Genomic DNA, 26,444 nt, shown 5'->3' with positions numbered 1-26,444 from the left:
TTCCAACCATGAGCATGATACATCCCTCCACTCAGCAACGCTTATAGCTTTCAGAATAGAGGTCCTGCATATCTGTTAAACCTGTTAAATCTGTTCCTCAGCATTCTCTGTCTTCTGGTGTTATTGTAAATGGGATCTTCATGTAATTTTCCATTTGTTTGCTCCTCATTTATAAAAATACAACCGATATTCGTGTATTGACATAGTATCTTGTGACTTTGCTTATTAATTCATGTGTTAGTTCTGGTAGTTGTTTCATAGAATCTTAGGATTTCCCATAGAGACAATTATATCTTCTAAAAATAAAGACAGTTTTACTTTGTACATTCCAATCTTTTTGGATTTTATTTCTTTTACTTGTCTTGTTGCATTGGCTGAAACTGCAATACAATTAAATAAGACTGAGAGCAGACATCCTTACCTCATTCCAACCTCAGGGGAAATGCATTCACTCTTTCACCATTGGGTGTGACGTGAGCTGCAGGTTTTTTTGTAGATGCCCTCTATCAGATTGAGGATGCCTTCTTCTCCCAGTTTACAAAGAGGTTTTTTTTTGTCAAATCTTCTTTGACAAAATTCTGTGTTAAGTTTTATCAGATGTTCTTTGTGCATCGACTGAAATGGGTTGACGGAGTTTCCTTTTATTCTTAGTTTTCTAATGTTTTTTTCCATCATAAATAGGTGTTAGATTTTTGCCACATGTTCTTTCTGCATCTACTGGGATAACATATGATTTTTCTCCTTTATTCTGTTAAGACAGTGAATTATACCGACTGATTTTCGAATGTTAAAACAACTTTGCATTTCTGGGATAACCCCACTTGTATTCCCAGGAAGTGTTCCTAGGAAAATACTTAGGAATAAATTTAACAAAGGGTATACAGGACCTCTACCCTGATGTAAGATGTAGTCCCTTTTTATATATTGCTAGATTTTATTTTTTAATAATATGTTAAGGAGTTTTGTGTCCATGCTCATGTAGGATGTTGACTTATAACTTTTTTCTTGTAATGTCTTTGTCATGCTTTGACTGTGGGGTTATGGTGGCCTTATAAAACATATTGGGGGATTTACTTTCTTCTCTGTTTTCTGAAAGATTTTATGTAATTTTGGGGTTACTTCTTCCTATATTCATTTACATGTAATGTATTTCTTGATATGCCTGAGGTTAGATCTACCATGTTGCCATTTTTTTTTTTATTGATCTTGGGTTTGGTTTCCTGGTTCCTCCTCTTCTGCCTTCTCTTGGGTTCATTGGATAAACTTTTGTATTCTATTTTATTTCTTCTGTTGACTCTTTTTTTTTAACGGAAGAAATTAGCTCTTTTTAAAAAAGTCTTTATTGAATTTGTTATAATATTGCTCCTGTTTTATGTTTTGGTTTTTTGGCCACGAGGCATGTGGGATCTTAGTTTCCCAACCAGGGATCAAACCCATACCCAGTGCACTGGAAGGCAGAGTCTCAACCACTGGACCACCAGGGAAGTCCCTCTTCTATTGACTCTTTTTTTTTTTTTTGTGCGGTACACGGGCCCCTCACCACTGAGGCCTCTCCCGTTGCAGAGCACAGACTCTGGATGCGCAGGCCCAGCAGCCATGGCCCACGGGCCCAGCCGCTCTGCGGCATGTGGGATCCTCCCGGACCGGGGCACAAACCCGTGTCCCCTGCATCGGCAGGCGGACTCCCAACCAGTGTGCCACCAGGGAAGCCCTCTATTGACTCTTTACCTCTGCTTTTTGCATTATTTTTAGTTGGTTGTTATATTTCACCGTGCATCCTTAACCTTTTTTCTTTAATTGCAGGCTTTATTTCTTGGAGATCAATAAAAACACAAAATTCAGTGAAAAGTACAGAGTTCCCACATATTCCCTCCTTATACACTCACTCAGTCTCTCCCACCATCTGCATCCTGCCTCAGAGCTTTACATTTGTCCCAGTCAGTCAGCCAACACTGACACGTCATTGTCGACCAAAGTCCATAGTTTACATCAGGGTTCACTCTTTGTGTTATACAGTCTGTGGGTTTTCAGATGCATAATGACCTGCATCCACCACTACAGGGTCATACAGAGTAGTTTCTCTGCCCTAAAAATCCTCTGTGCTCCACCTGTTCATCCCTCCCTCCCCCTAGACCCCTGGCAACCACGGATCTTTTTACTGTCTCCATAGTGGTGCCTTTTCCAGAATGTCCATAGTTGGAATCATACAGTCCACAGCCCTTTCAGATTGGCTTCCTTCACTAGGTACTATACATTTCAGCTTCCTCTATGCCTTTTCATAGCTTCATAGCTCATTTCTTCTTAGGGCTGATTTATTCCTTCCCCTATTGAAGGATGTCTTGGATGCTTCAAAGTTTTGGCAGTTATGAACAGAGCTGCTATAAACATTTGTGGGAAAGTTTTGTGTGGACATAACTTTTCAGCTCCTTTAGGTAACTACCCAGGAGTGCAATTGCTGAATCATACATTTAATTTTGTAAGAAACCACCAAACTGGGATTTCCCTGGTGGTCCAGTGGTAAAGAAGCCGCCTTCCAATGCAGGGGACACGGGTTCGATCCCTGGTCGGGGAACTAAGATCCCACATGCCGCGGGGCAACCAAGCCCACGCGTCACAACTACTGAGCTCACGCACCTCAACTAGAGAGTCTGCGTGCTGCAAACTACAGAGCCCACGCGCTCTGGAGCCCCCATGCCACAACTAGAGAAGAAAAAACCCACACGCCACAACTAGAGAGAAGCCCATGCGCCGCAATGAAAGATCGTTTGTGCCGCAACTAAGACCCAATGCACCCTAAATAAATAAATAAATAAATATTTTAAAAATGTTTTAAAAAGAAAAAAAGAAACCACCAAAATACCTTCCAAAGTGGCTGCACCATTCTGCATTCCCACCAGCAGTGAATGAGAGTTCCTGTTGCTCCACATCCTCACCAGCATTTGGTGTTGTCAGTGTTTTGGATTTTTGCCGTACTAATAGGTGTGGAGTGGTATGTCATTATGGTTTCCATTTGCAGTTCGCTAATGATATTCAGCATCTTTTCATGTTTATTTGACATCTGTATATCTTTTTTTTTCTCAAAGTGTCTTTTCAGATCTTTGCCCATTTTTAAATCATCCTTAACTTTTTAGCCTAGTTAAAATTAATGTTGTGCCACTTCACATAAAAAGTAAGGACTCTGCAGCGGTAAAATCCTCCCCACAACCTTTGAGCTATTGCTGCAATACACTTTACATCTATGCTTCACACTGAATGTTTGCGTCCCCCCACCCCGCAAAAAAATTCACATGCTGAGATCCTAACCGCCAATGTGATGGCGTGTGGAGGTGGGGCCTTTGAATGATGAGTAGGTCATGAGAGCAGATCCCTCATGAATGGGATTAGGGCCCTAATAAAAGAGACCCCAGAGGGCTCCCTCGCTCCTTCTGCCCTGTGAAGACACTGAAAAGATGGCCATCTAGGTACCAGGCAGTGGGCTCTCACCAGACCCTGAATCTGCTGGCGCTTTGATCTTGGACGTCCAGCCTCCAGAATTGTGAGAAGTAAATTTCTGTTGTTTACAAGCCACCGAGTCTCTGGTAGTCTCTTAGAGCAGGTGGAGCAACCAAGATCATCTACATCCAGTATAAACTCCATAATACAGTATTAAAATTTTTACTTTAAACAGCCAGCTGTCTTTTGGAGAAATAATGAAAAGAAACTTAAAGATAAAATTTTTGTAGTTACCAACCTATTTGCCATCTCTGGTGCTTTTATTATTTTTTCCCGTAGATTCCGACTCCTGAGTGGTGTTATAGCCCTTCAGCCTGAAAATTTTCTTTTTTCTCTGAGCATCTCTTGAAGTGCAGAACAGCTAGTGACTAATTCCCTCAGCTGTTGCTTCTCTGAACATGTCTCTGTTTGCCCTCGTTTGGAAACATATTTCAGGGTGTAGACTGCTGCATTCAGAGCTTTGTTTTGTGTTTGTTTTTTAAAAGAGGTCTAAAGATGTCCTTTATTTATTTTTTTTTCCCCTGGCTTCCATTGTTTCTGCTGAGAAGTCAGCTTTTATGGTCTCTTTCCCCTGCAAGTGAATCATTTCATTATGAATCATATCATTCCCTTTTTTCCCTCTGGATGCTTTCAAGGTGTTTTTCCTTTATATCTGGGCTTCAGCACTTTGACCATGTCGTGCCCTGGTTTTCTTTTTGTTTATCCTGCTTGGTGTCCTTTGTTGAGCTTCCATGGTATATAAATGTGATTTTCATCAAATTTGTAAAATTTTCCACTAAGTGTATTTTATGCACCATTCTCACCCCTTTCCTTCTGAGACTAATTACATGCATGTTAGAAAGTTTGCTCTTATCCCTCATGTGACTGGCTCTGTTATTTTTTTAAACTTTTTTTCTTGTTGCTCTTCAGATTGGAGAATTCCTAATGATCTGCCCTCAATTCCCCTGGCTCTGCTGCTCACTCCAAACTGCTATAAACCCATCTGTGAATTTTTTGTCCAGATACATTTTTAAATTCAACAATTTCATTCTGTTCTTATTCATGGATTCCTCTTTTAAGATCCCGTCTGTTTACTACTTACTAACATCTTTTTTCTTTAGTTTTTGGATGTACTTATATTTGCCACATAAAAAGCAATCATAAGGACACACTCATTTTAACTTCTGTGTCATGTGGGGTTTTTTGTTTTGAGTTTATCTTGTGCAGCCTCTGCAATTGTGCAACATTAACGTCCACAGATGGTTCTCAGAAAGGATTCAGTCTCTTAATAGAGCTTTACAGGCGCCCTCCTGTCGTGTGAGCCACCTTTGATCGTCTTATTGGATCGGAGTTGATCCTGACAGAATTTTCCCTGACACCGGTCTTCTGGGGTCATGTGACACACCGTCAGAGCCCAGACGCAGTGAACCAGGCTTGACTCCCTTTGGTTTCACCGTAATTAAATGTTCCCACAGAGTGTCCCCTCACTGAGACATTCAAGGTTATCACCTAATGGACAGAGTCCCTCCAGCTTGTACAGTCAATCAGCTGCTAGATCTCAAATTCAGATTCCTCTGAGGGCATCCTCAAGAGAACGTCACACCCGCATCCTCCTCCCTGAAAAGTCCACCGCCCGACCACACCATGGAGGAGGGGTGGCTCTCAGGGAGGAGGCCAGTGTGCAGAATATCTTTGCCCCCTGGGCTCAGTGCGACACTGCCCATCTTGGCAGTCCTACGTGGGAACATGCCTGGTGGGGGGCGGGGGGCAAGGTGGGTTTGGCCGGGTCATGCCATGGCTTTCTCTCTGCAGCCACTTCGAGCTCTTAGGAGGCTTACCTGATCAACATGGGCAAACCACTCAGAACAGTGCCTAGCACCTAGAAAGTGCTCCATAAAGACTGTTTTGGTTGTTGCAATCCATAGAACAATAAAGAAAAAATTGCATCGCTAGCTGTCCCAGAAGCTTCTCCCTCCGAGGCATTTTTCTCAAAACTAAGCCTAAGCGGACAGGAGGGCATAGGGGGGAATTGTATCCAACACCTGAGATCAAACTCAACTGTGCAGAGTACAGATCCCAGCTCCAAAAGCGGAAGGGGAAAAGAAAACAATCCAATCCCCGCCGCAGAGGTCCGGCGAGTCTGCGGTGATCCTGCGAGGACTCGGCCAAGACAGTTATGAGACATTCTCCAAATGTCAGATGTGGCCGCCAGGGCCCTTTGGTCCACTTGGCTTTCTCTGTCACATCTGAATGGCTAACAGGAGGCAAAAGCATCTAGTCAGAGTCACACCGTGGGTCACCTGGGACGTCCCTTTGGCTGCTGATAAACAAGGGTGATTTCTCGACAGGACGGACCGTGGAAAGGGCACCTGTTCCTTTAAGGAGCGAGGCCAGGTCACTGTTGATCATATCATTTTATTGTGCTCCTGGGTTGTAAAGGAGACGTCCTCCTTCTGCACGTCTACTTTATGACATCCATAAACAGTGAATTGCCGATGACTGTGCCCAGGGCTGGAACATCCTCTCTGGCTGGAGAGGCCCGGAGAGCAAAAGTGGGGCAGAGGTGAACTCCCCCGCTTCTTTCCTGGAGAGGGGCAGTGCCACCTCCCACAAGGAGGGGCAGGAGGGGACAGAGAGGGAGCCCCCTCTAGGCCCTTCCTACACACAGCCCTGGAAATAAACGCACCCCCAATCTTCAGGGCCTTGGGGTGTCTCTTTGGGCCAAGTAAAGGGTGATTTTCCCTAATGCAAAGCAAAACACCCCTTTCTGAAGGGATATCCATTTAAAAAAAAAAAAAAAAGCTTTGAAGGGCTTCCCTGGTGGCGCAGTGGTTAAGAGTCCGCCTGCCGATGCAGGGGACACGGGTTCGTGCCCCGATCCCGGAAGATCCCACATGCCGCGGAGCGGCTGGGCCCGCGAGCCATGGCCGCGGAGCCTGTGTGTCCGGAGCCTGTGCTCCGCAACGGGAGAGGCCACAGCAGTGAGAGGCCCGCGTACAGCAAAAAAAAAAAAAAAAAAAGCTTTGGGCTTCCTTGGTGGCACAGTGGTTGAGAGTCCACCTGCCGATGCAGGGGACGCGGGTTCGTGCCCCGGTCCGGGAAGACCCCACATGCTGCGGAGTGGCTGGGCCCGTGAGCCATGGCCGCTGAGCCTGCGTGTCCGGAGCCTGTGCTCCGCAACGGGAGAGGCCGCAACAGTGAGAGGCCCGCGTACCGCCAAAAAAAAAAAAAAAGCTTTGGGAGGGTGTCTGTTAAGTATGTATTTTTTTGAAGGATGCTCAGGGCTTCAGGTGAGGTGGATCAGGTCGGACAGCTCACACATCATATTCACAGCATGGAGACACAATAGCAATATTGTGCAACACTTGCAGACGTATCAGGAGAGATCAGGACCCACCGTGGACTCCAGGCGGTCCACTCATCGCACCACTGGGGGCTGGGCTTCAGGTGCCCATGCCGGTGTCCCCATGCAGGGTGTCCCCTCCCTGCATGCACAGGTGTGGAGCCAGCATATTACTAGGGCTGCGTTTCCTTCCATTTGCACCGGGGGAGGAAGGTATGTGTGTGCAGAAAAGGGAGGAATGGCCATGGCTGTCATTGTCTTGTCCAGCACGGGGTGGGAAGAGAGGTGCCCATCAGCTGGCTGGCCTAGCCAATCAGGGCATCACCTTCAAGTTGACCTTCAGGAATGAGAGGGCCGGGCTGTCCTGTCGATCAGTTAAACCAGATTTTTATGTCCTTCTGTGCTGCAGAGACTCAGGATTTGTCTGAAACAAGGAAACAGTTCCTGGAAGGGTTGGGAGAGGTGGAGGCGGGTTCCTCGAAGCGTCTGCAGCAGGCCAGCATGGAGTCGGGGAACAGCCGCCGGCATCGGGGAAGGGCACGACGGGGCTGAGGGGGTGGGTGCTGTCCCGCCAGCCCACGGGCGGCATCCTGCCCACAAACCCCAGTAGGCGGCTCTGCATCCGTCTCCACAGGGTGGGCTGCTCCAGACCCCTTGGTTCTGTTCCAGGGGAAGCCCCTGGCGCCACCCTGGTGCAGATCCACGGCCAGAAGCTGGACTGGTCTGGCAGCATCCTTACAACAGGACTCGGATTCTGCCAGACTCCAAGATTGTCCTGGGACTAAATTAAACGCTTCTGTAATGTGTGGGAGACCCTGCCAGCCCCAGCATTTACCCGTCGGGGCCCGTCACCTGAGAGGCCAGCCAGGTAAGGCCCCCAGAATATCTAGACTAGGCCCATCCAGGTGGAAGCAGGGAAAAAGCAGCCCAGACCTGAAGAGGCTGATGATAAGCCTACGGAGACCTCTGTGCTTACGACTGACCATTTGGCCTTTATTAAATCTTTTGCTTTTATGAAAGCTGTGGGTGCCTAGGAGCAAATCACGGTGAGCTTGGAGCAGTGTCCCGGATGTTCGCTAGCACGTGCTAGGTTCAGGGACGCTTCTGATGGTACGTCAGCTGTTCTCATGGGGCAGAGTTTTCTCTGGAGAGCTCGTGAGTCACCCGTGGCCGGCTGGCTCCCTCTCAGCCTCCATCCTGTGGCCGGCAACCATTCTGCTGACTCCCATTCTTTCAGTCGTACTTCCTGTCTCCCAATTTTCTCAAAAACTTCGAGATCCAGAGAGACCCCAAAGACCCAATCGTGTCCAACCCTGAATTGCCAGCGTCCCTGGCTGTGGCTGGTTACTCTTAAAGCTATTTTAAACTTTGCAAAGCAAAAACACTTGAATATGCTTCGATTTTTAAAATTCGATATATGCCACGTAGCATCTAGGAAATAGATGGGTTTCCCACATGCTGTCAGACTTTTCTGATAGGGTGTGGTTTGGCCACCAAGGCTGGGCATGACTAATATTTGTGACTGAAAGCTGCTTGTTGCCCCCAGATCCGGGGGTTTAGGGCTATCTGAGGCTTCTAGGGGAATGAAGAGCACCTCCGGGACAGTTCAGGAAGGATGCGGCTGCTTCTCAGGCTGGACCTGGTCCCCCCCAGAACTCTGCCTGTGACCCCAGGGACAGTGCACGCACCGGGGAAGACACTCAAAGCAAGAGAAGGTGTCAGAGAGCTTGTGGCTGCCAGCGACCCTTAGTGATGTAATAACAACACCTGTGGGTGTCAGGGACCCTTAGTGTTGTAAAAACACTTGCAACATAATAGCAGCAGCAACAACCAACAGCCAACATAGGAGCGCTCGCCACGGGCTAGGGACTGTCCTGAGTACTTTACACACATTAAGTCAATTAATTTTAAATTCGGAACTCCCCTGGGAGGAAACAGGGGCCTGCGACAGGAATGCCAGTGCTCTGGGGTGCAGGGGGTGGAGGCACCCACTTCCTGACCAGGCTCTGTTTGTGGTTGTGTGGGTGTGGCTGGCCTTTCACATAGAGGCATTTTTTCGCTCTTTTCCCCTTGCAAAAGAATGCAGATGGCGCAGTGTCTAAAGAGGCGGCTCAGGGTGAAATTACATACATGGCAGGGGTGTGAGCCCCGCAGCCTGGGCAGTGGCGCTCCGAGGCTTTCTGGCCGCCAGCTCACCTCTGTGCCTGTGCCCTTTCGGAGGACATCGGATTTGTTGTCACGGGTGGCACATGGGCTGAGGTGTAGCTATTACGTGGACCGGAATATGAGTGTCCACGCCTTGGACTGAGCTGGGAGCGGGAAGGTATGGGATGAAGTAGCGAGAAGCATTATTACTGCTTGGGCTGGAAATTAAATTTCAGCATCAAAATCCTATAATGCTCAAAGGAGCCCACCTCAAAAGTCCAAGGGAAAATTCCCCCTTAACTTTTTCTTTCCATTCTATCTATTAAATTTTTTATTAAACCATTTAAAATGATTACAGAGTCACATATACAGTTGTAAGAAAAAAGGCAGAGAGACCCAGGCGCCCTTTACCCTTTTTCCCCCAGTGGTAACATCTTTCAAACTGTAGTAAGATATCACCCCTGGGCTGTTGACACTGATGCAGTCCAGATACAGAGCATTCCATCCCCCCAACACACGAGCCCTCCTTCTATAGCCTCCCCCAGATCCTTCCCTTCTATTCCCCACCCCTCCTTAACCCCTGGCCCTCACTAATCTGTTCTCCATCTCTATATACTTTTGTCATTTCAAGAATGTTCTATAAATGCATTCATCCAGTGGGTGAGTTTTGGGATTGACTTTCTTCACTCAGCATAATTCTCTGGAAATGCATCCAGGTTGTTACGTGTATCACAAGTTCAATCCTTTTTATTACTGGGTAATATTTCATGGTGTGGCCGGAATACGGTCTGTTTATCCATTCACCTATTGAAGGGCATCCGGGTTGTTTCTGGTTTGGAGCAATTAAAAATGAACGCTGCTCTGAACATCACAAAAGCTGTGAGAACATAACTTGTCATTCTCTGCCCCAGAGGGCGATTGCTAGGTCATACGTACAGTAGTTACATATTTAGTTTTTTTTAAGGAATTGCCAAACCATTTTCCAGAATAGCTGTACCGTTCTACATTCCCACCAGCAATGTGGGAGTAATCCAGTTTCTCCACATCTTTTCCAGCATTTGGGGTTGTCACTTTTTGTTGATTTTAGCTTTTTTGATAAGTGTGCAGTGATATTTCAGTGTGGTTCTAATTTGCATTTCCCAGTGACTCATGTAGTTCAGCATCTTGTCATGTGCTTGTCATCCATCTATATATGCTCTCAGTAAAATGTCTGCTCGTGTGTTCTGCCCATTTTTAAATTGGGTTGTTCTGTTTTTCACTGTAGGGTTTTGACAGTTCTTTTCATCGTCTATATTCAAGTCTTTGTCAGATACGTGGTTTGCAAATATCTTTTTCCCAGACTGTAGCTTTTCATCCTCTTAACAGGATTTTTCTCAGAGGAAAAGTTTTACTTTTGATGAAGCCCAGTTTATCAATTTTCCCTTTTATGGATTGTGTTTTTGGTGTGAAGTCTGAGAACTCTCTGCCTAGCCCAAGAACCTGAACATTTTCCCCTATTTTTTTTCCTAAAAGTTTTATAGTTTTCTATTTTACATCCAGGGTCCACTTTGCATTAATTTTTATATAAACAGTGAGGTTTAATTCGAGGCTTATTTTTTCTGCCTGTGAAAGTTCAGTTGCTCCAGCCCCATTCATTGGAAAAACAGTCTTTCCACCATTGAATTGCTTTTGCTCATTGCTCAAGCATCAGTTGGGCGTATTTGTGTGGGTATCATTCTGGGTCCTCTGTTCTGTTATCTGTGTCTAACATTCCACGAACGTCACAGTCTTGATTATTAGCTATGTAATAGGTCTTAAAATCAGATAGACTGATTTGTCCCATTTTATCTTGTTTTTCAAGGTTGTTTTAGCTATCCTAGTTCCTTTGCATTTTCATGGGAATGTTAGAATAATCTTGTCTATTTCTACAAAAAATCTTGATGGGGTTTTGATAGGAATTGTGCTAAATCTATATATTAATCTGGGGAGAAATGACATCTTTACTATGTTGAGTCTTTCAAACCATGAAAATGGTAGGTCTCACCATTTGTATATCTTTTTTTATTTCTTTCAGCACACAGCTTCTGCTTATGTTTTGTTATATTTACACTTAAGTTGTTTGAGCTTTTGTAAGTGTTTGTAAATGGTGTTGTGATTTTAATTTCAGTGTCTCCATGGTCATTGCTAGTATATAATCAATTTTGTATATTTATCTTGTATGCTGTGACCTTGCTGAACTCCCTTATCGGTTTTACTTTTATATTTTGCTGAATTCTAATTGCTAATATTTTGTTAAGGATTTTTGCATCCACATTAACGAGGGATATTGATTTGTAGTTTTCTTTTTTTGTTGTCTTTGTTGGATTTGGTATCAGGTTAATACTAGCTTCATAAAATGAATCGGGAAGTGTACCCTCCTCTCCTGTTTCCTAGAAGAAATTGTTCAGAACTGTATTACTTCTTCTTTAAATGTTTGGTAGAATTCTCCAGTGAAACCATTTGCACCTGGAATTTCCATGGGGGTTAGTTTTTAAATTGGAAATTCAGTTTCCTTAATAGATACAGACTGTTCAGATTACCTGTTTCATACTGGATGAGTGTAGTAGTTCATACTTTTCTAGGAATTGGTCCATTTTCATCTAGGATGTCAAAGTTATGTGTTTAGAGTTGTTTGTAGTGTTCCCTTGTTATCCTATTGATGTCTGCAGGGTCTGTAGTGCTATCCCCCTTTTCATTCCAAATATTAGTGATCTGTGTCTTCTGTGTTTCTTAGTCTTACCAGGGATTTGTCACTTTATTGATAATTTTAAATACCCAGCCCTTTGTTTCATTGATTTTCTGCTTGCTTTTCTGTTTTCTATTTCATAATTTCTGCTTTTTATCATCTCCTTCCTCCTGCTATTGTTTTAGGTTTATTTTGCTCTTCTTTTTCTAGGCTCTTAGATTATTGTGTTGAGGGTTTTCCTCTCTGCTAATGCAAGCATGTAGTGCTATAAATATTCCTCTCAGCACTGCTTTAGTTGTGTCCCACCGCTAAATTTTGATGTGTTGTACTTTCATTTTCATTCAGCTCAAAGTCTGTTTTTGTATCCCTTGAGACTTCCTCTTTGACCCATGTATTACTTAGAAGTGCGTTGTTTAGCTTCACAGTGTTTGGAGATTTTCCTGCTATCTTTCTGTTACTGATTTCTAGTTTGATTCTCTTAAAGGTCAGAGACCATACTCTATGTGGTTGCCGTTCCTTTAAATTTGTTGCGGGTTTTTGTGTCTGTGTGTGGACAGCATATGGTCTATTTTGGTATACACTTCGTAGGCACCTGAAAAGAGTCTGTGTTCTGCAGTCATTGACAGACTTTTTTTTTAAACATTTTTATTTAAATGTATTTATTTATTAATCTGTTTATTTTTGGCTGCATTGGGTCTTCGTTGCTGCGTGTGGGCTTTTCTCTAGTTGCAGCGAGCAGGGGCTGCTCTTCGTTGCAGTGCTTCTCATCACAGTGGCTTCTCTTGTTGTGGAGCATGGGCTCTAGGTGCATGGGCTTCAGTAGTTGTGGCACACGGGCTCAGTAGTTGTGGCTTGCAGGCTCTAGAGCGCAGGCTCAGTAGTTGTGGCGCACGGGCTTAGTTGCTCTGTGGCATGTGGGATCTTCCCGGACCAGGGCTCAAACCCATGTCTCCTGCATTGGCAGGCGGATTCTTAACCACTGCGCCACCAGGGAAGCCCCCGTTGATAGACTTTTAAATATATCTCAAGACTTTGAGACAGATCACTAACTCTTGAAGGTTATGTGATACATTACTTTTTTAAACTTTTATTTATTTATACATTTTTTATTGGAGTATAGTTGCTTTACAATGCTGTTAGTTTCTGCTGTACAACAAAGTGAATCAGCTATATGTATACCTATATCCTGACCCTCTTGGACCTCCCTCCCCGCCTCCCCCCATCCCACCCATCTAGGTCATCACAGAGCACCAAGCTGAGCTCGCTGTGCTATACAGCAGGTTCCCACTGGTTATCTATTTTACACATGGTAGTGTATTTATGTCAGTCCTAATCTCCCAATTCATCCCACCCTCCCCTTCCCCCACCCGTGTCCACACATCCATTCTCTACATCTACGTCTCTATTCCTGCCCCATAAATAGGTTCATCTGTACCATTTTTCTAGATTCCACATATATGTGTTAAGATACGATATTTGTTTTCCACTTCTGACTCATTTCATTCTGTATGACAGACTCTAGGTCCATCCACATCTCTACAAATGACCCAATTTCACTCCTTTTTATGGCCAAGTAATATTCCATTGTATATATGGAATATATGTACATCTTCTTTATCCATTCATCCGTTGATGGACACTTAGGTTGCTTCCATGTCCTGGCTATTGTAAATAGTGCTGCAGTGAACACTGGGGTGCATGTGTCTTTTTGAATTATGGTTTTCTCAGGGTATATGCCCAGTAGTGGGATTGCTGGATCGTACGGTAGTTCTGTTTCTAGGTTTTTGAGGAACCTCCATACTGCTCTCCATAGTGGCTGTATCAATTTACACTCCCACCAACAGTGCAAGAGGGTTCCCTTTTCTCCACACCCTCCAGCATTTGTCTCTAGATTTTTTGATAATGGCCATTCTGACCAGTGTGAGGTGATACCTCATTGTAGTTTTGATTTGCATTTCTCTAATGGTTAGTGATGTTGAGCACCTTTTCCCATGCCTCTTGGCCATCTGTATGTCTTCTTTGCTGAAATGTCTATTTAGGTCTTCCGCCCATTTTTTGATTGGGTTGTTTGTTTTTTTGATATTGAGCTGCATGAGCTGTTTGTATACTTTGGAGGTTAATCCTTTGTCAGTTGCTTCATTTGCAAATGTTTTCTCCCATTCTGACGGTTATCTTTTCATCTTGTTTATGGTTTCCTTTGCTGTGCAAAAGATTTCAGAATAAGTGGTCTAAAATCCTGCTGAGTTCACCGAGGAGGGCTGTGAAACCTTCTCTCTGGTGATTCTTGTCAGTGGAGTCACCCACCACCTTTCTTCCCTGATAGGTGTGGGCCTCTCTGAAGGATAGAACTTGGATCAGCTCAACATATGGCTCAATGAAGTTTCCTGGCTGACATTTTTGCTCTTGTATTTCCAAGAGATACAACAAGACATTGTTTCCCTTCTTCTCATCAAGTTATAGAATGCTAAAGCCAGAGGAAACCTTGGGTCATCTGGTCCACCCTTTCACTTGGCAAGTGAAGGAATAAAGTCCAAGAGGTTAATTTTGATTAATTTTTAAAGTACTTTTATGAAATTAACATATGTTTATTATAGAAATGTATTAGATATAGAGAAACAAAAATAAGGGGAAAAAGTGTATATATAATCTTACAACCAAAAAGTAACCACAATTATTATTTTGGAATGTATCCTCCCAAGTTTTCAGAAATGGGATCACACTGTACTACAATTTTTTTTTCTTTAACAATAGACATGAACGTTTTCCAAGATGTTATTCCTAATAGCAGAATATGTTTCCACAGTACAGATAAACCATCATTTATATGCTATAAGTGATGTGCATTTGATGGGCATATAGGCTGTTACAGTTTTCACTGTGTTAAATAACCTTGGGATGAACACCTTTCTCCTAGAAACGAAGACACTGGGTCATTTTTAGCTTTTCAGCCCTGTTGCCAAATTGGATTATCAAGGTTTTTTGTTTGTCTGGACAGGCTTGGTTTGGTTTTGACTTGTGCTGGTTTTAGAGTCAATATAGAAGATGACGTGGGCTCAGGAGGAGGCCTTGTTTAGGTCCCCAACCTTTCAGGGCGTGAACCAAATGGCCACCTGGATCCAGGAGGAGAACCCTCCCTTCCTCAGAGGGTGGAGTTGCTGGAACAGTGCCATGCAATCTAGACCTTCCTATGAGGCATCCCGCCTTGGGCCCGGTCAGGAAACAGGAAAACAGTCAGGTTATATTCAGCCTGGGACCTGAACCTTGTAAAACCAGCCACCCAGCCCGGTTTTATGTGCCAGGCAACAAAGGGACAAACTTGCTCACCCCAGCCTGCTTCCTCTCTCTGGGACCTGCCGTGAGAACACTGTTTTGCACTCAAAATATGCCTTGAACTCGCTTTGTCATACTAATTGCCCCCATAAAATGGACCAGGGCACCACATGAAAATGTCCCGTACTTAGAGACCCAGTCCTGCCTGCTTTTTATGGCTGGTGCTGACCGCGGGAGGACCTCAGCCCCGGTCCCTCTGCCCAGGCACCGCTGAGAGCAGTCCAGGAGGGAAAGAGCATCTGAAGGTGGACAGGAAACCCCGGGCCCAGGAGAGGCCCTGCTGCTGAGAGGCGGCCAGAGCAGCCCTCCAGGTACCCGGGTGGCTCCCTGGCACGGTGTCGGCGCCCCTGCCCACAACGTGCGGGTTCAGCCCGTGGTCCGCACAGCGTGCCCTTTTCCATCCGTCTTTCTTTCTTTGTCTGCAGAGAAAGAAGAATTGATCCAGAGCGTGCTGACCCAGGTAGCAGAGCAGTTCTCAAGGTACAGAATCTTCTAGATACATCATCTCCAGAGCTGGGTGCTTTTTCTCTTCGTGGCTGGGGGGTGCCTCCCAGTGGAATCCTTTGGGGACTTACGTACCTAAGCCAGCTTGGATGGGGTCCAGGAAACGCTCGCCAGGTGCCACAGACCATGTCAAGTGGGTGTTTTCAGAACGAGAGCCCGTGTTGCTCTTCCCAGCTGGCTCTTCTGGGGCTGGGACTCCAACCTCCGAGGACTGACAGCTTTCACAGAGGTCCTGCGTCGCTGTGCGGCTTCCCCTCCATTCTGAGTTATCCGCCGGTCCTGGGTCAGTGCTTTCCATTTCTCAGTTACCTCGCGGTGGCCTCTCACTGCCCGAGGGTAGTTAAAATGGGGAAGGCCCGTAGGGTATTTTCTTAAAGCCCAAGAGCTGTTGAACTGAATGGGTTGGAGCCCGGAGAAGGGCACCTCAGGTCCCCTGAGGTGGTCTGTGCCCAGCAGGGAAGGGTGTGGGGCTGGACCGTGCCCTGTGTGAGCAGAGGGCCCGGTCCTGCCCGGAGGGCATCTGCTCACTGCCCACGTATGGGGAGGTAAGCATACCTGCTCTACGTTCCCATCGTGGAAAATACACCTGTGAGATAATTCAAGGGTGTGTCTTTCTCCTCCTCCCCCTCACCACCCCTCCCCAACTTCCCTGAATTCCTTAACAGTAACTCCTCCGTTCGAGCCCCTCACCAGCCCACCTGTAGGCCTCACCACGGCAGGGAGTCAGCAGATGCTGGCCGAACCCATTTTAACTTGGAGAGTTTGATGAGTTATGTTGTCTTGTTTTGGTTTTTCCTTCCTAGAGCGTTTAAAATCAACGAACTCAAAGCTGAAGTTGCACATCACTTGGCAGTGCTCGAGAAGCGCGTTGAATGTGAGTGGCATGTTGATTCCCTTTGGCTGGTCTGTCCTTTACCTCCGCTTAAAGTAACCACTTCAAACCGGGGCGCTTGGTGATGGCAACGGAGGTGAGGCTGACAGCATGTCTTTTCTTTGGGAAATGCGCGGAAGTTACCTTTGAAGTTAACGAGGGCTAGAACAGTGATGAATCTTAAGTGTTTTATTTCTATTTTAAAAGTAACTCACTCAGTAACATGTGACGTGTTATAAGTGCCATCTTATAAGTATGCAGTAACTTGCAACATGGTACTTATCGTAGCACAGCCCCTGGAATAGGGTCTCTTCAGTGCAGGAGAGCACAGAAGGAAACCGTGAGGCCCCCAGACGTAGCCCCCTCCAGAGAAGAACTTCTGCAGAATAACTTGTGTGTGTGTCTTTTTACAAAAATGAGAATGCACCGACCCGTACTCTGCGGTTTCACAATTTGGGGGGAGGATGTCTACTAAGTCATTACCGAGTCTTGATTCAGTGACCAAATAGCTGAAACCCTGGGAGGAAAACAGCTTCCAGTCACTCACCCTCTGTGTTCCCACCCATCAAATAAGGAGCAAAGCTTGGATTCCACGTGACCCACAATTCCCCATTCAGTGCACAACGGGAAGGCTCTTTGTCTGTGTCAAGGCCAAGGTTAATGGCTCATAGGCACCACATTTACTGACTTCCGGAATGAGTAAACAAACTCCAAACCTGAGGCCATCGGGGTCGTGGCATCACAGACTCTACCTGGCTGACTCACTGAATGTCACTTTTCATATCTTGTATGAATTGCTTGGACGTTTTACAAGAAAAAAAATTCAGGATCATGTCCAAAACCAATTCACCTAAATAACTTGAATCATGATTTATATAGTTACCCTTTTCAAAGTATGGCAACATTTTAAAAATCCATTTGGTCGTATCACCCTGGGAGCTTTGTTTTTCTCCCCCAAAAATCATGGCACCCAGAAACTGCTGTGAACTTAGTTTTCTGGGAGTGGTGCTGATACTCTAAAATTAAAGGGGTTGGAATATAGCACATTGTTTCTGCTGGATGTTTTTTCAAAAGAGAGAGCTTCATAATAAAGAAACTTTGGTTTGGGTAAAAAAATAAAATCCATTTGGTCATTAGAGCTTCAGAACAGTTTTATTTTCCCCGTTGGTGATGAAGGAGCCACCAAGAGATTAAGTGACCTGCTCAAGTTCATTCAGCAAATTGGAAAAGTAAATAAAACTGGGACCAGCCCCGGGGTCCTGGTGGGGCCGCTCTCACCATCCCCTTTCCCCATGGGGAGCCAGTGCCACAGCGAGGCGGGGAAGGCCTGAGGATGCAGGTTAGAAAGCAGCTGTGACAGCTGACCTCACGGCTACAGCCGCAAACACTGGTCATGGCTGCACTGAGCAGAAAAGAGGTTTTGCCCTAAGGGATTGGGGGAGCTCCCCTGGGTGTCAGGAGGGCTCAGGACCAGGGCTCAGTAGCTCTGCAGCAGGAGCGATGCTCCAAACCCCACGTAAAGCTGATGCTGTGAGGATGCTGACTGGCGGATCTGAGCCCCAGATGTACAGTACCCACCCGGCACCCCTAGATCTGTGCTTGGACCCCCATAGCCCCTGTGGCCACTGCTGCATACATCAGGCTGCTTCTCTGTACACGAGCTACAGATCCAGAGTCTGGACAGAGCTGGATCAGGTGCCCACACCCTCGCTGCAAGGACGGCCAAAGAAAGCAAGTGTTAGTGTCCTGTGGCTCTCATGACAAAGCACCACAAACTGGGGGGCTTAAAACAACAGAAATGAATTCTCCCACTGTCTCGAGGCCAGAAGTCCGAGATCAAGGTGTCGGCAGGGTCAGTTCCTTCTGGAGGGGAATCTGTCCCAGGCCTGCTCCAGCTTCCAGGGCGCCCACGGGCCTTGGCGTGTGGCCTCATCACTCCAGGCTGCCGCCGCCTGCACATGGCCTCCTCCCCCTGCATCTGCATTCAGGTCGTCCTTCTATCAGGACACCTGTCTGTGGATTTAGGGCCCAGAATGATCTCATCTCGAGATCCTTTTTCTAAACAAGGTCACACTCTCATTCTGGGGGTCAGGATGTGAGCCTGTCCTTTACAGGGGCGCAGTTCAACCCACTGCCGTGAGCGATTGGGGTTTCCATCTTCTGCCGTGGGCGGCAAGCTCAGCTTCCCACCAAGCCCCATGGAGTAGGGAGCTCTCTGGACGTGGGAAGAGGTTCAGCCAAAGAACACAAAAAGCGTTCACTGCTGAGTCACCACCTACAGTCACAGAGATGAACAGTCATACAGTCCCCACCTGGAGAGCAGATGCCGGGGGTCGGGGAGGCTGGGGGGTGACAGGCGCCTCCTGCTTCCTCCTCGCCTTCGGCGCCACGGACCACTTTCCCCCGCCCCACACGGAAGCCAGCTCCAGTGCCGCCGTTCCTTGGAAACAGGCAAGTTGAAGAGGCCATTAATTAATTCTCAGAACTCCTACAGGGAGCTGTGTTGACTTCAACTTGAGAGGCTTCCGGTATCTGACCGAGGGGACACCAATCGGGCCGAGAAGTGTTTTTATTTTGCCTTCAAGTGGCTTGTGGATTGAGGACCATTAAAGGATGGATCCCCGATGACCTTCTCCCCAGCACGTCCTTGCCCGGAATCCTCCAGAACCAGCTTGCATCTCCTCCTGGGCTCTTGTGTAAAGCAGATAATTCATGCACATGTGCATAAATTACCTGGAGGATGGCATCACCCCTTCATCCCCCAGCTCAGGCTCAGTGCACAGACCAAAATTACTAGTGTTTTTCCTAGTGGCGTTAATTTCTAGCACCAGAGACCTGGGCACTGAAGGAGTGGGATGGAGAGAGCTTGCATTTCTCAGGAGGAAGAGGACGTTAGGGTTAGGGTTCCAGGGGCCGCGATCAGGTGGCCAGGTGTGGGCAGCGGTCAGCCCCTGGCCTCCCCACCTCCTCCTGGCTGCCCCCTGCCCACAGGAACGTGGCTGTGGGGGCCCCACGCACCCCCGGAGGTGGCCCTCATCCTCCCTGACCTCCACCTGGCTTTGGGCGCATCCTTTCCTGGTGCTTGTGGCTGACCGCTCCCCGGGCTCCACCAGCCTCTGCGTTAGTGCGAAGTGCTGAGCCCCGGGGGGTGTGAGTTCCTAAGAGCCGCCCAGACACAGCAATCAGGGCCTCCCCCGAAGACATCGCAGGGACCTTGGAAATGGACAGGGGAGGCCTTTTGAGTTCAGGGGTTCTGCAGCTGGACCTCTCCTGCAGGTCACTTGGGGAACTGGTCATCCCAGCCACTCAGAAGGTCAGCCCTGACCCTGCAGAGCTGCCAGAAGCAAGCCGGCCTGCGCTGCTGGCCTGGGAAGGCTGCCGGGAATATGACTGCCAGGCTGCTCCGCTGGGCCCGGCCAGATATGGACACACACACACACACACACACACACACGTAAGCACACACAGAAACGTAGGCACATACACTTGCACACATACACGAACCCCCATGTACAATACACACAGAAACACACACACACATACCATGCTCATGCACACACACACTTTGTCTGGTATGTGTGAGCTGTTCAGAGCTGTTCTCTGCTTCTTGAATTCAAAGAGGCACCAGCTAGAACTGCCCATCTGTAAACCACATTACATTGATTTGACTTGTTTTAAATGGAATTTCCTGCCTTTTTTTTTTTTACCTTCTCAAGTGTATAATTCTTTGGAATCAAATGTAAATTTTGCCTTAGCTCTTAATTCACCTTAAAAGCTTTCCTTCCTTTTCTACAAAATGTTTTCCTTCTTCAGGAGGCTGGGGTCTCGCTTAGGTGAGAAGTCATTTCCTAAACACAGGACGTCCAGGCCTCCCCTCACCTCCCGGTTGGGGATGGATCATCCCGGGGCGCCACTCCCTCCCTTCCTTCCTTGTTTGCGGGAAGGGCCCAGGCACCCTGCGGTGGGCACAGGGCAGTCCTGCCCCTGTTCAGCCTTTATCCCTGCCGGGGCCTGGCCCAGAACCTACAGACTAGAGAGCTGGCCCCATGGGGCAAAGTTTACAGCCAGCTCATGCAAACAACCCCGAAGACTGAAACCAAAACTTGCTTTTCTTTTTGTCACTGGGGAAATGTGCTTTATGCAAATTCTTTACCAAAGTCCTTGGAGGAAGTGCTGAAACCGGAGGCTCTATTCCTACGTGGCTATAAACAAGTTTCAAAGCTCTGCAGCCTAACTAGGGCCCCGCCTGCCCACAGCCGGCCTCTCGGGGGAGCCCAGCGGGTCAGGGGGAGAAGGGAGTAGGACAGAGCTGCCTTCGTGACCTGACCGTGACCGTGCTGTTACTCCTGCCTGCTGAGGCCCCATCCCCGAAGCCAGTGTCCCTCTTAGAAAATCATTCTTCAAAGTCCTCTAGGGTGGCCCTGACCTACGGAGGCCCCCAGAACCCCTTCTAAAGTCTGAGAGAACAGCAGTGCCAGGTGGCGCTCACACTGCCAGTCAGCCTGGGGCTGCGGAGCCTGTGCTTTAGTTTGGGGTTCTGGTCCGCACCCGCCTGTGTTTAAAGTTTGAGACTGACAAGTGGGAAACTGACATCCGTCTCAACCCTGAGTCCTCCCTGGTGTCAGTGCAGGACCTGGGGGTGGCCCAGCTCAGACGGCCTTCTCCCTCCCCCAGGATCTTCCACAAGGCAGCCTGGTGTCCAGCAAGGCCTGGGAGCGGCAGCCCTGGGTCTGCTGGTGCCTGAATCCGCCGAGCGCCCTCACTGCCTCCTGGCTTCCTCCCGGCGGTCTGGCTCTTCAATCCCGAGACGCATTGTTTTTCTCTTCCATTGATTAATGCACTTTTGCCATCTCATTACTCATTATCAATCTCCTTGGCAACGAGGCTCTATTTCCTAAACATCGCTGCAGTAAATTCTATCATCCCGTGTTGCCCAAAAGGCTTAATCTTAACATCACCCCCAATAAATGGCCAAGGAACCTGATCTACATCAATTTCAATATCCACACCATGAAACATCAGGCAACCACCAAAAACCATGAGCTAGGAGGCAGCTGCTAACAGGAGCATCCTTGACTTGTTGATGATGGAGAAAAGCAAATGAGAAAACATGATCCCAATTCTGCCTTTTTTAAATTAAGAAAGATAAATAGATATTTAGATTGCATGGGGGTGGGAGAAAAATGCCTGGAAGGATACACACCAATATATGCAATATTAAATGAGTTCTCTGGGCCAATAGGATCATGGATAAATTTTTTTTTTTTGGCTGCGTTGGGTCTTTGTTGCTGCAAGCGGGCTTTCTCTAGTTGCGGCAAGCAGGGGCTACTGTTGGTTGCGGTGCACAGGCTTCTCACTGCGGTGGCTTCTCTTGCTGCGGAGCACGGGCTGTAGGCGCACGGGCTTCAGTAGTTGTGGCACGCGGGCTCAGTAGTTGTGGCTCATGGGATCTAGAGCGCAGGCTCAGTAGTTGTGGCGCACGGGCTTAGTTGCTCTGCGGCATGTGGGATCTTCCCGGACCAGAGCTCGAACCCGTGTCCCCTGCATTGGCAGACGGAATCTTAACCACTGTGCCACCAGGGAAGTCCCATGGATAAATTTTTAAATACCCTTCTTTGAGATACTCTGTATTTCCTCCATTTTCTACAATGATCATAGGTTATTTTGTATTCAGAGAGGTGATGCTGGAAACGTAATGAATGGTACCCGTGGACCCTGACAGGCAGGGCACCGCTACCCTGTTTGGACTCTATACTGTGTGCTCCATCTCTTCCCCAGCTGGATCCACTCTTTGGATCCAAGTCTATGCCACATGCCAGGTCTCTTCTCCAGATCTATTCAACTTTCCAAGATTTTCTGCCCTTTACGTGTTAACAGCCCCTTCCTGGGCCCCTTCCTGACACTGATGTTGAATCTACCATCTGTCCCATTAGCAGACCCGCAGACGCAGCTCCGCGGTGGTCCTTTCCTCCTCGGGGTAAGCGTCCTGCAATGGGACGGAGGCCGAGAAATGCCTGGGAGGCCGCTCACGCCTGGTCCAAATGCAAACCGTAAAGGGTGTGTGCTGATGTGCTTTTTCTTGGAAGAGGACCCATGGTTTCATCCACCTCCTAACGGGGTCCGCGATGCAAGAAGGTGCTGAGAGCACCCCACCCCAAAGGAGGGTGTGGGCTCTTGGTGGGAGCACAAAGTACCGATGTCCAGTTCCCTGGCTTCCCCACCTCGCTGGTCCCGCGTCCTGGTACAGGAGGGTGGAGATGGTGTTTGAGCCTCTCCCTTAGGATCCCGCACGGCACAGAAGCAGGTCACGGGGACCAGATCCGAGTACCAGATCCTCCAGATTCCTGCCACTGGGCGGAAAGAAGCAGTGGTTTCACATAGTCTTGCCCCCGCCTGGCCCCGGACACTGAAATGCTTAGAAATCCCACCCTGGGAGGTTGTGGTTCCTGGCGGGCTGCCCGGGGGCTCGGCGCTGGGAGAGTTCCCCCAGCCGCGAGCTCCAGAACCGCTGACAGTTCCTCCGGATGGGAGATGGATGGAAGCCCGCGGAAGTCGCTGAGTTGCTTTGTTTTTCTTTTAGAAATCACCTGCATTTTATTTTTAGCCATATCCCGAGCCGCCTGATGGAAAGGGGAATGAGTGGCATCGTGGGTAGTATCTTTCTGCATAAAAATCAAGGTGTGATTACCAAGTAACAAAGCTAATCTTTTTTTATTTCTTATGAACTGACTCTAATCTGAAAGCCATCCCAAAACTGGCAGCGTTTCTGAGCTAAATATGCACCTGCCAGAGTGAACGTCTTGAAGTTGAATGCTCACTGGCAGGCATAAGCGCCAGTTCATCCTTTGATGAAAACAAAAAGAGTGTTCTGACTTAGGGGACCCCGAGCTGCAGGACCCTGGGAATGTGACCAAGCGCAGGTTCCGCCCGTCCTTCAGCTGGCCCGATCATTTCTCATCCATTTCAAGTCAACACTTGTCCCGGTTAACTGCTCTACCCAGGACCTTCAAATGCAAAGCTTTTACCTTAACGAAACTTTCGTCCTTGCCGGGAAGGCTGTGGTTTTGCTCCCCGAGCCCTTCATTGCGTTTTACTACCCTGGGAACACGTACCCCCTTTTTCTTTGGGGGATGAAAGATCCTCTGTCCTGTGTCCTCAGCTGGCACTTAGGGGTACGGAGAAGAAGCAAGAAGTAGGTGCGGGAACAGTGGAGATTCGGGAAGCGGGGAGGGGGAGGGGCTTCTGTCCTCGAGGGCCCGTGTGGATGAACGTGATGCACAGGCTGTGGCTGAGCTGCGTGAGGGGGGAGGCCTGAGAAGCAGCGGCATGGGCGGGAGTGGGAGCCAGTGTCTGAGCCAGCTTCCACCCCCCGCCCCCGGGGACATGGGAGCCACGGGCGAGCCCCCAGTCACCAGCCTCCCCAGCCTCCACGTGTATCCATGGTAACCCCCCTTGTTTCTCTTGGTCTCCAGTGGAAGGACTGAAAGTGGTGGAGGTTGAGAAATGCAAGAGTGACATTAAAAAGATGAGGGAAGAGCTGGCAGCCAGAAGCAACAGGTAAGGTCTGCGCTGGGCGAGCGCGGCAGATGGCCAGGGGCGAGTGCGGCAGATGGCCAGGGACGGGCTCTGCGCGGCCAGGCGGAGCCGAGGGGGGCCCTGGGGGATTTTTTCCCCAAAAGCAAAGCTGGAGAATCCCAGCTCTGGCTGGGGTGGGCACCGTCTGGGGTTTGCTTTTCAGTTACACAGCTTTCTTATCATAAAAGAGACTTTATGGCAGAGGGAGGCTGGGAGGATGACTTCACGGAAAAGCAGAGTAATCTGCTTGAAGATCAAAGTGTTAGGATTCACGGCCCCAACTTCAACAAAGTTGGCACCGATGTTTTGAAAAGGGGAACGATAAGAGGAGAAAGGCCTTTGGCTTCCAGGGGACGAGCGTCCTGGTGTCCCCAAGGCCCCAATCCCGTGCGGACGTCCCCATAGCACAGAGCGGCCCGTCAGGGGAGCGATGCCACGTTGTGGACACAGAAATCACCTGTCCCGCGGAATAAGGGTCCCTCCACACGTGCCCCTGGGGAGCCAGGGTAAGGTGGCCCAGGCTGCCGAAATCCAGGAAAAACATGCCCCAGGCATTTTTTGGAAAGTGGGGTTTGGGCTACAGCCAGACCCTTGGCCGAAAGCGTGGTTAAAGCAGATGTTCAGGTCAAGGGCAGAGATGCAGCATGTCCGCCAAGGTGATGCTGGATGTTGCACACACTGGGCGCTTGCTGTGTGCGGGGCTGTGCCGAGTGCCCTGCTGACAGGACCGGCTTGCACCTGTCTGCTCTCCCGCCTTGCTGCACGCCCATGGTCACCCGTCCAGAGACCGTGCGGTGACGGTGTGGCCTGTCACCCCCGGAACGCCACTCCACTAAGGAGGCTGAAGTTACAGCTGGGGCTCAGCAGGATTTAACAGGACTAACGAACCTGCGAACGGCCTGGTGCAAGCACACCAAATTGGCTTATGAGGCCACCCGACATCTTGAAGATCATTTCCTAACTTTTCAAAATTGAGGGCAACCTGCTTACTACAGAGTGTGGCTGCATGCAAGGGCCTTCGGTGCAGGAGGCAAAGGGGAAGCTGGTGGTCGCAGGCTTGGGGCGGGGCTGGCGGCCTCAGGGCGGCTCGGGGACTAGCCTGAAGGGCTCCAAGCCTGTTGGTGCGTGTCTTCCGGGGACCACGCCACTTTCGTGGCCCGCTCACTTGTCAAGTGTTTTGGACTTCAGGATGTCTCATCCCATTGGATTTGGGGGAAGTCGGGCAAAGGAGTTCGTGACGACAGAAAATTGTGAGTGAATAATTCGTCCTCACCGTCCCTGAAGCGGAAGGTTCTATGGGGTCAGGAGGCAGATCCCTCACGTGACCCACTAAGAGCCCTGGAGTTGCCCGTGCAGCCCCACGGCGGGGCCCTGGCTCAGCAGCTGGAAGGAGGCCCCTGGTCACGGTGTCGTCCTCGGGCTCAGGATCTGGACGGCTCAGCTTAGCCCTCTGGCTGCCACGTGCTGGACCTCCGTGCTGTGGCCAGTCCTAACGCCCAGGGGAGAAAAGCTAATTAGCCAGGCCCTGTCCCGGCCGCTCTGCGAGCAGCCTCAGACTGGCGGCCCGTGGCTGAGTGCCGTGTCTGCTGTGGCGAGCGGGTGGTGCCCCTGGGCCCCGTCCCCCATGTTCCCTCTGTAGGGTCACCTCACCCATAAACATGCTACAGCCACACGGCCCACAGAGCACTTGCAGGAGGCGGGGTTTGGGTTTGGGTTTTGTTTTGAGGTATAGTTGATTTTCAGTGTTAGGTTAGTTTCAGGGGCATGACATAGTGATTCAAAAGCAGAAGGTGTTTTATAATGAGGCCTCTCATCCCTTCTCAAATGATTCAATCCTGCCACCTGCCCAGAGCAGCCGGGGTGAGTCAGGAGCCCCCGCCTGCTGGTCCTGCCCCGCCGGCCGTGTCGCAGGCACCCTCCGCCGCCCCTTCTGTAAGAGCCAGGCTGGGGCAGGGGCACCATGATGCTCCTGCTGTGCTTTCTGGAGTGCACTGCCCTGCGGGTCAGGTTGCAAGAGAAAAAACAAAAGTTCGTCCAAATGGTATTAGTTTCCTGTGGCTGCTATAACAAAGCACCACAAACTGCAGGGCTGAAAACAATAGGAATTTATTTTCCCCCAGTTCTGGGGGCTAAAAGTCTGGAATGAAGGTGTCAGGATGGCCAGGCTCCCTCTGAAGGCTCTCGGGGAGAAACTGTTCCATGCCTCTCTCCCAGCTTCTAGGGGTTGTCAGCAATTCCTGGGGCCCCTTGGCTTGTAGAGCATCACTCCAGTCTCTACCTCTGTCTCCACATGGCCTGTTTTTTTGTATGTGTCTGTCTCTGTGTCCAAATGGCCTTTTTTAAAAAAGACACCAGGGCTTCCCTGGTGGCGCAGTGGTTGAGAGTCCGCCTGCCGATGCAGGGGACACGGGTTCGTGCCCCGGTCCGGGAAGATCCCACATGCCGCAGAGCGGCTGGGCCCGTGAGCCATGGCCGCTGAGCCTGGGCGTCTGGAGCCTGTG

General features: G+C 48.8%; 1 protein-coding gene across 1 annotated transcript in view; it reads left to right on the top strand.

Annotated features, from left to right (window-relative positions):
* Window positions 1-26,444, top strand: part of PDE9A (phosphodiesterase 9A) — a gene marked incomplete at its 5' end in the record, with an annotated part of 90,928 nt that overhangs the window by 44,476 nt on the left and 20,008 nt on the right. The window contains 3 exons of the mRNA XM_081234809.1: window positions 15,419-15,473; window positions 16,301-16,371; window positions 23,841-23,925. Coding sequence (XP_081090935.1) covers window positions 15,419-15,473; window positions 16,301-16,371; window positions 23,841-23,925 — 211 coding nt within the window. The remainder of the gene's footprint in view (window positions 1-15,418; window positions 15,474-16,300; window positions 16,372-23,840; window positions 23,926-26,444) is intronic.

This window comes from Mesoplodon bidens (genome assembly GCF_964165515.1).
Source record: "Mesoplodon bidens genome assembly, chromosome: 5".
Classification (NCBI taxonomy): domain Eukaryota; kingdom Metazoa; phylum Chordata; class Mammalia; order Artiodactyla; family Ziphiidae; genus Mesoplodon; species Mesoplodon bidens.
The sequence above is the reverse complement of the archived record's forward strand: the minus strand, read 5'-3'. Positions and strand labels throughout refer to the sequence as shown.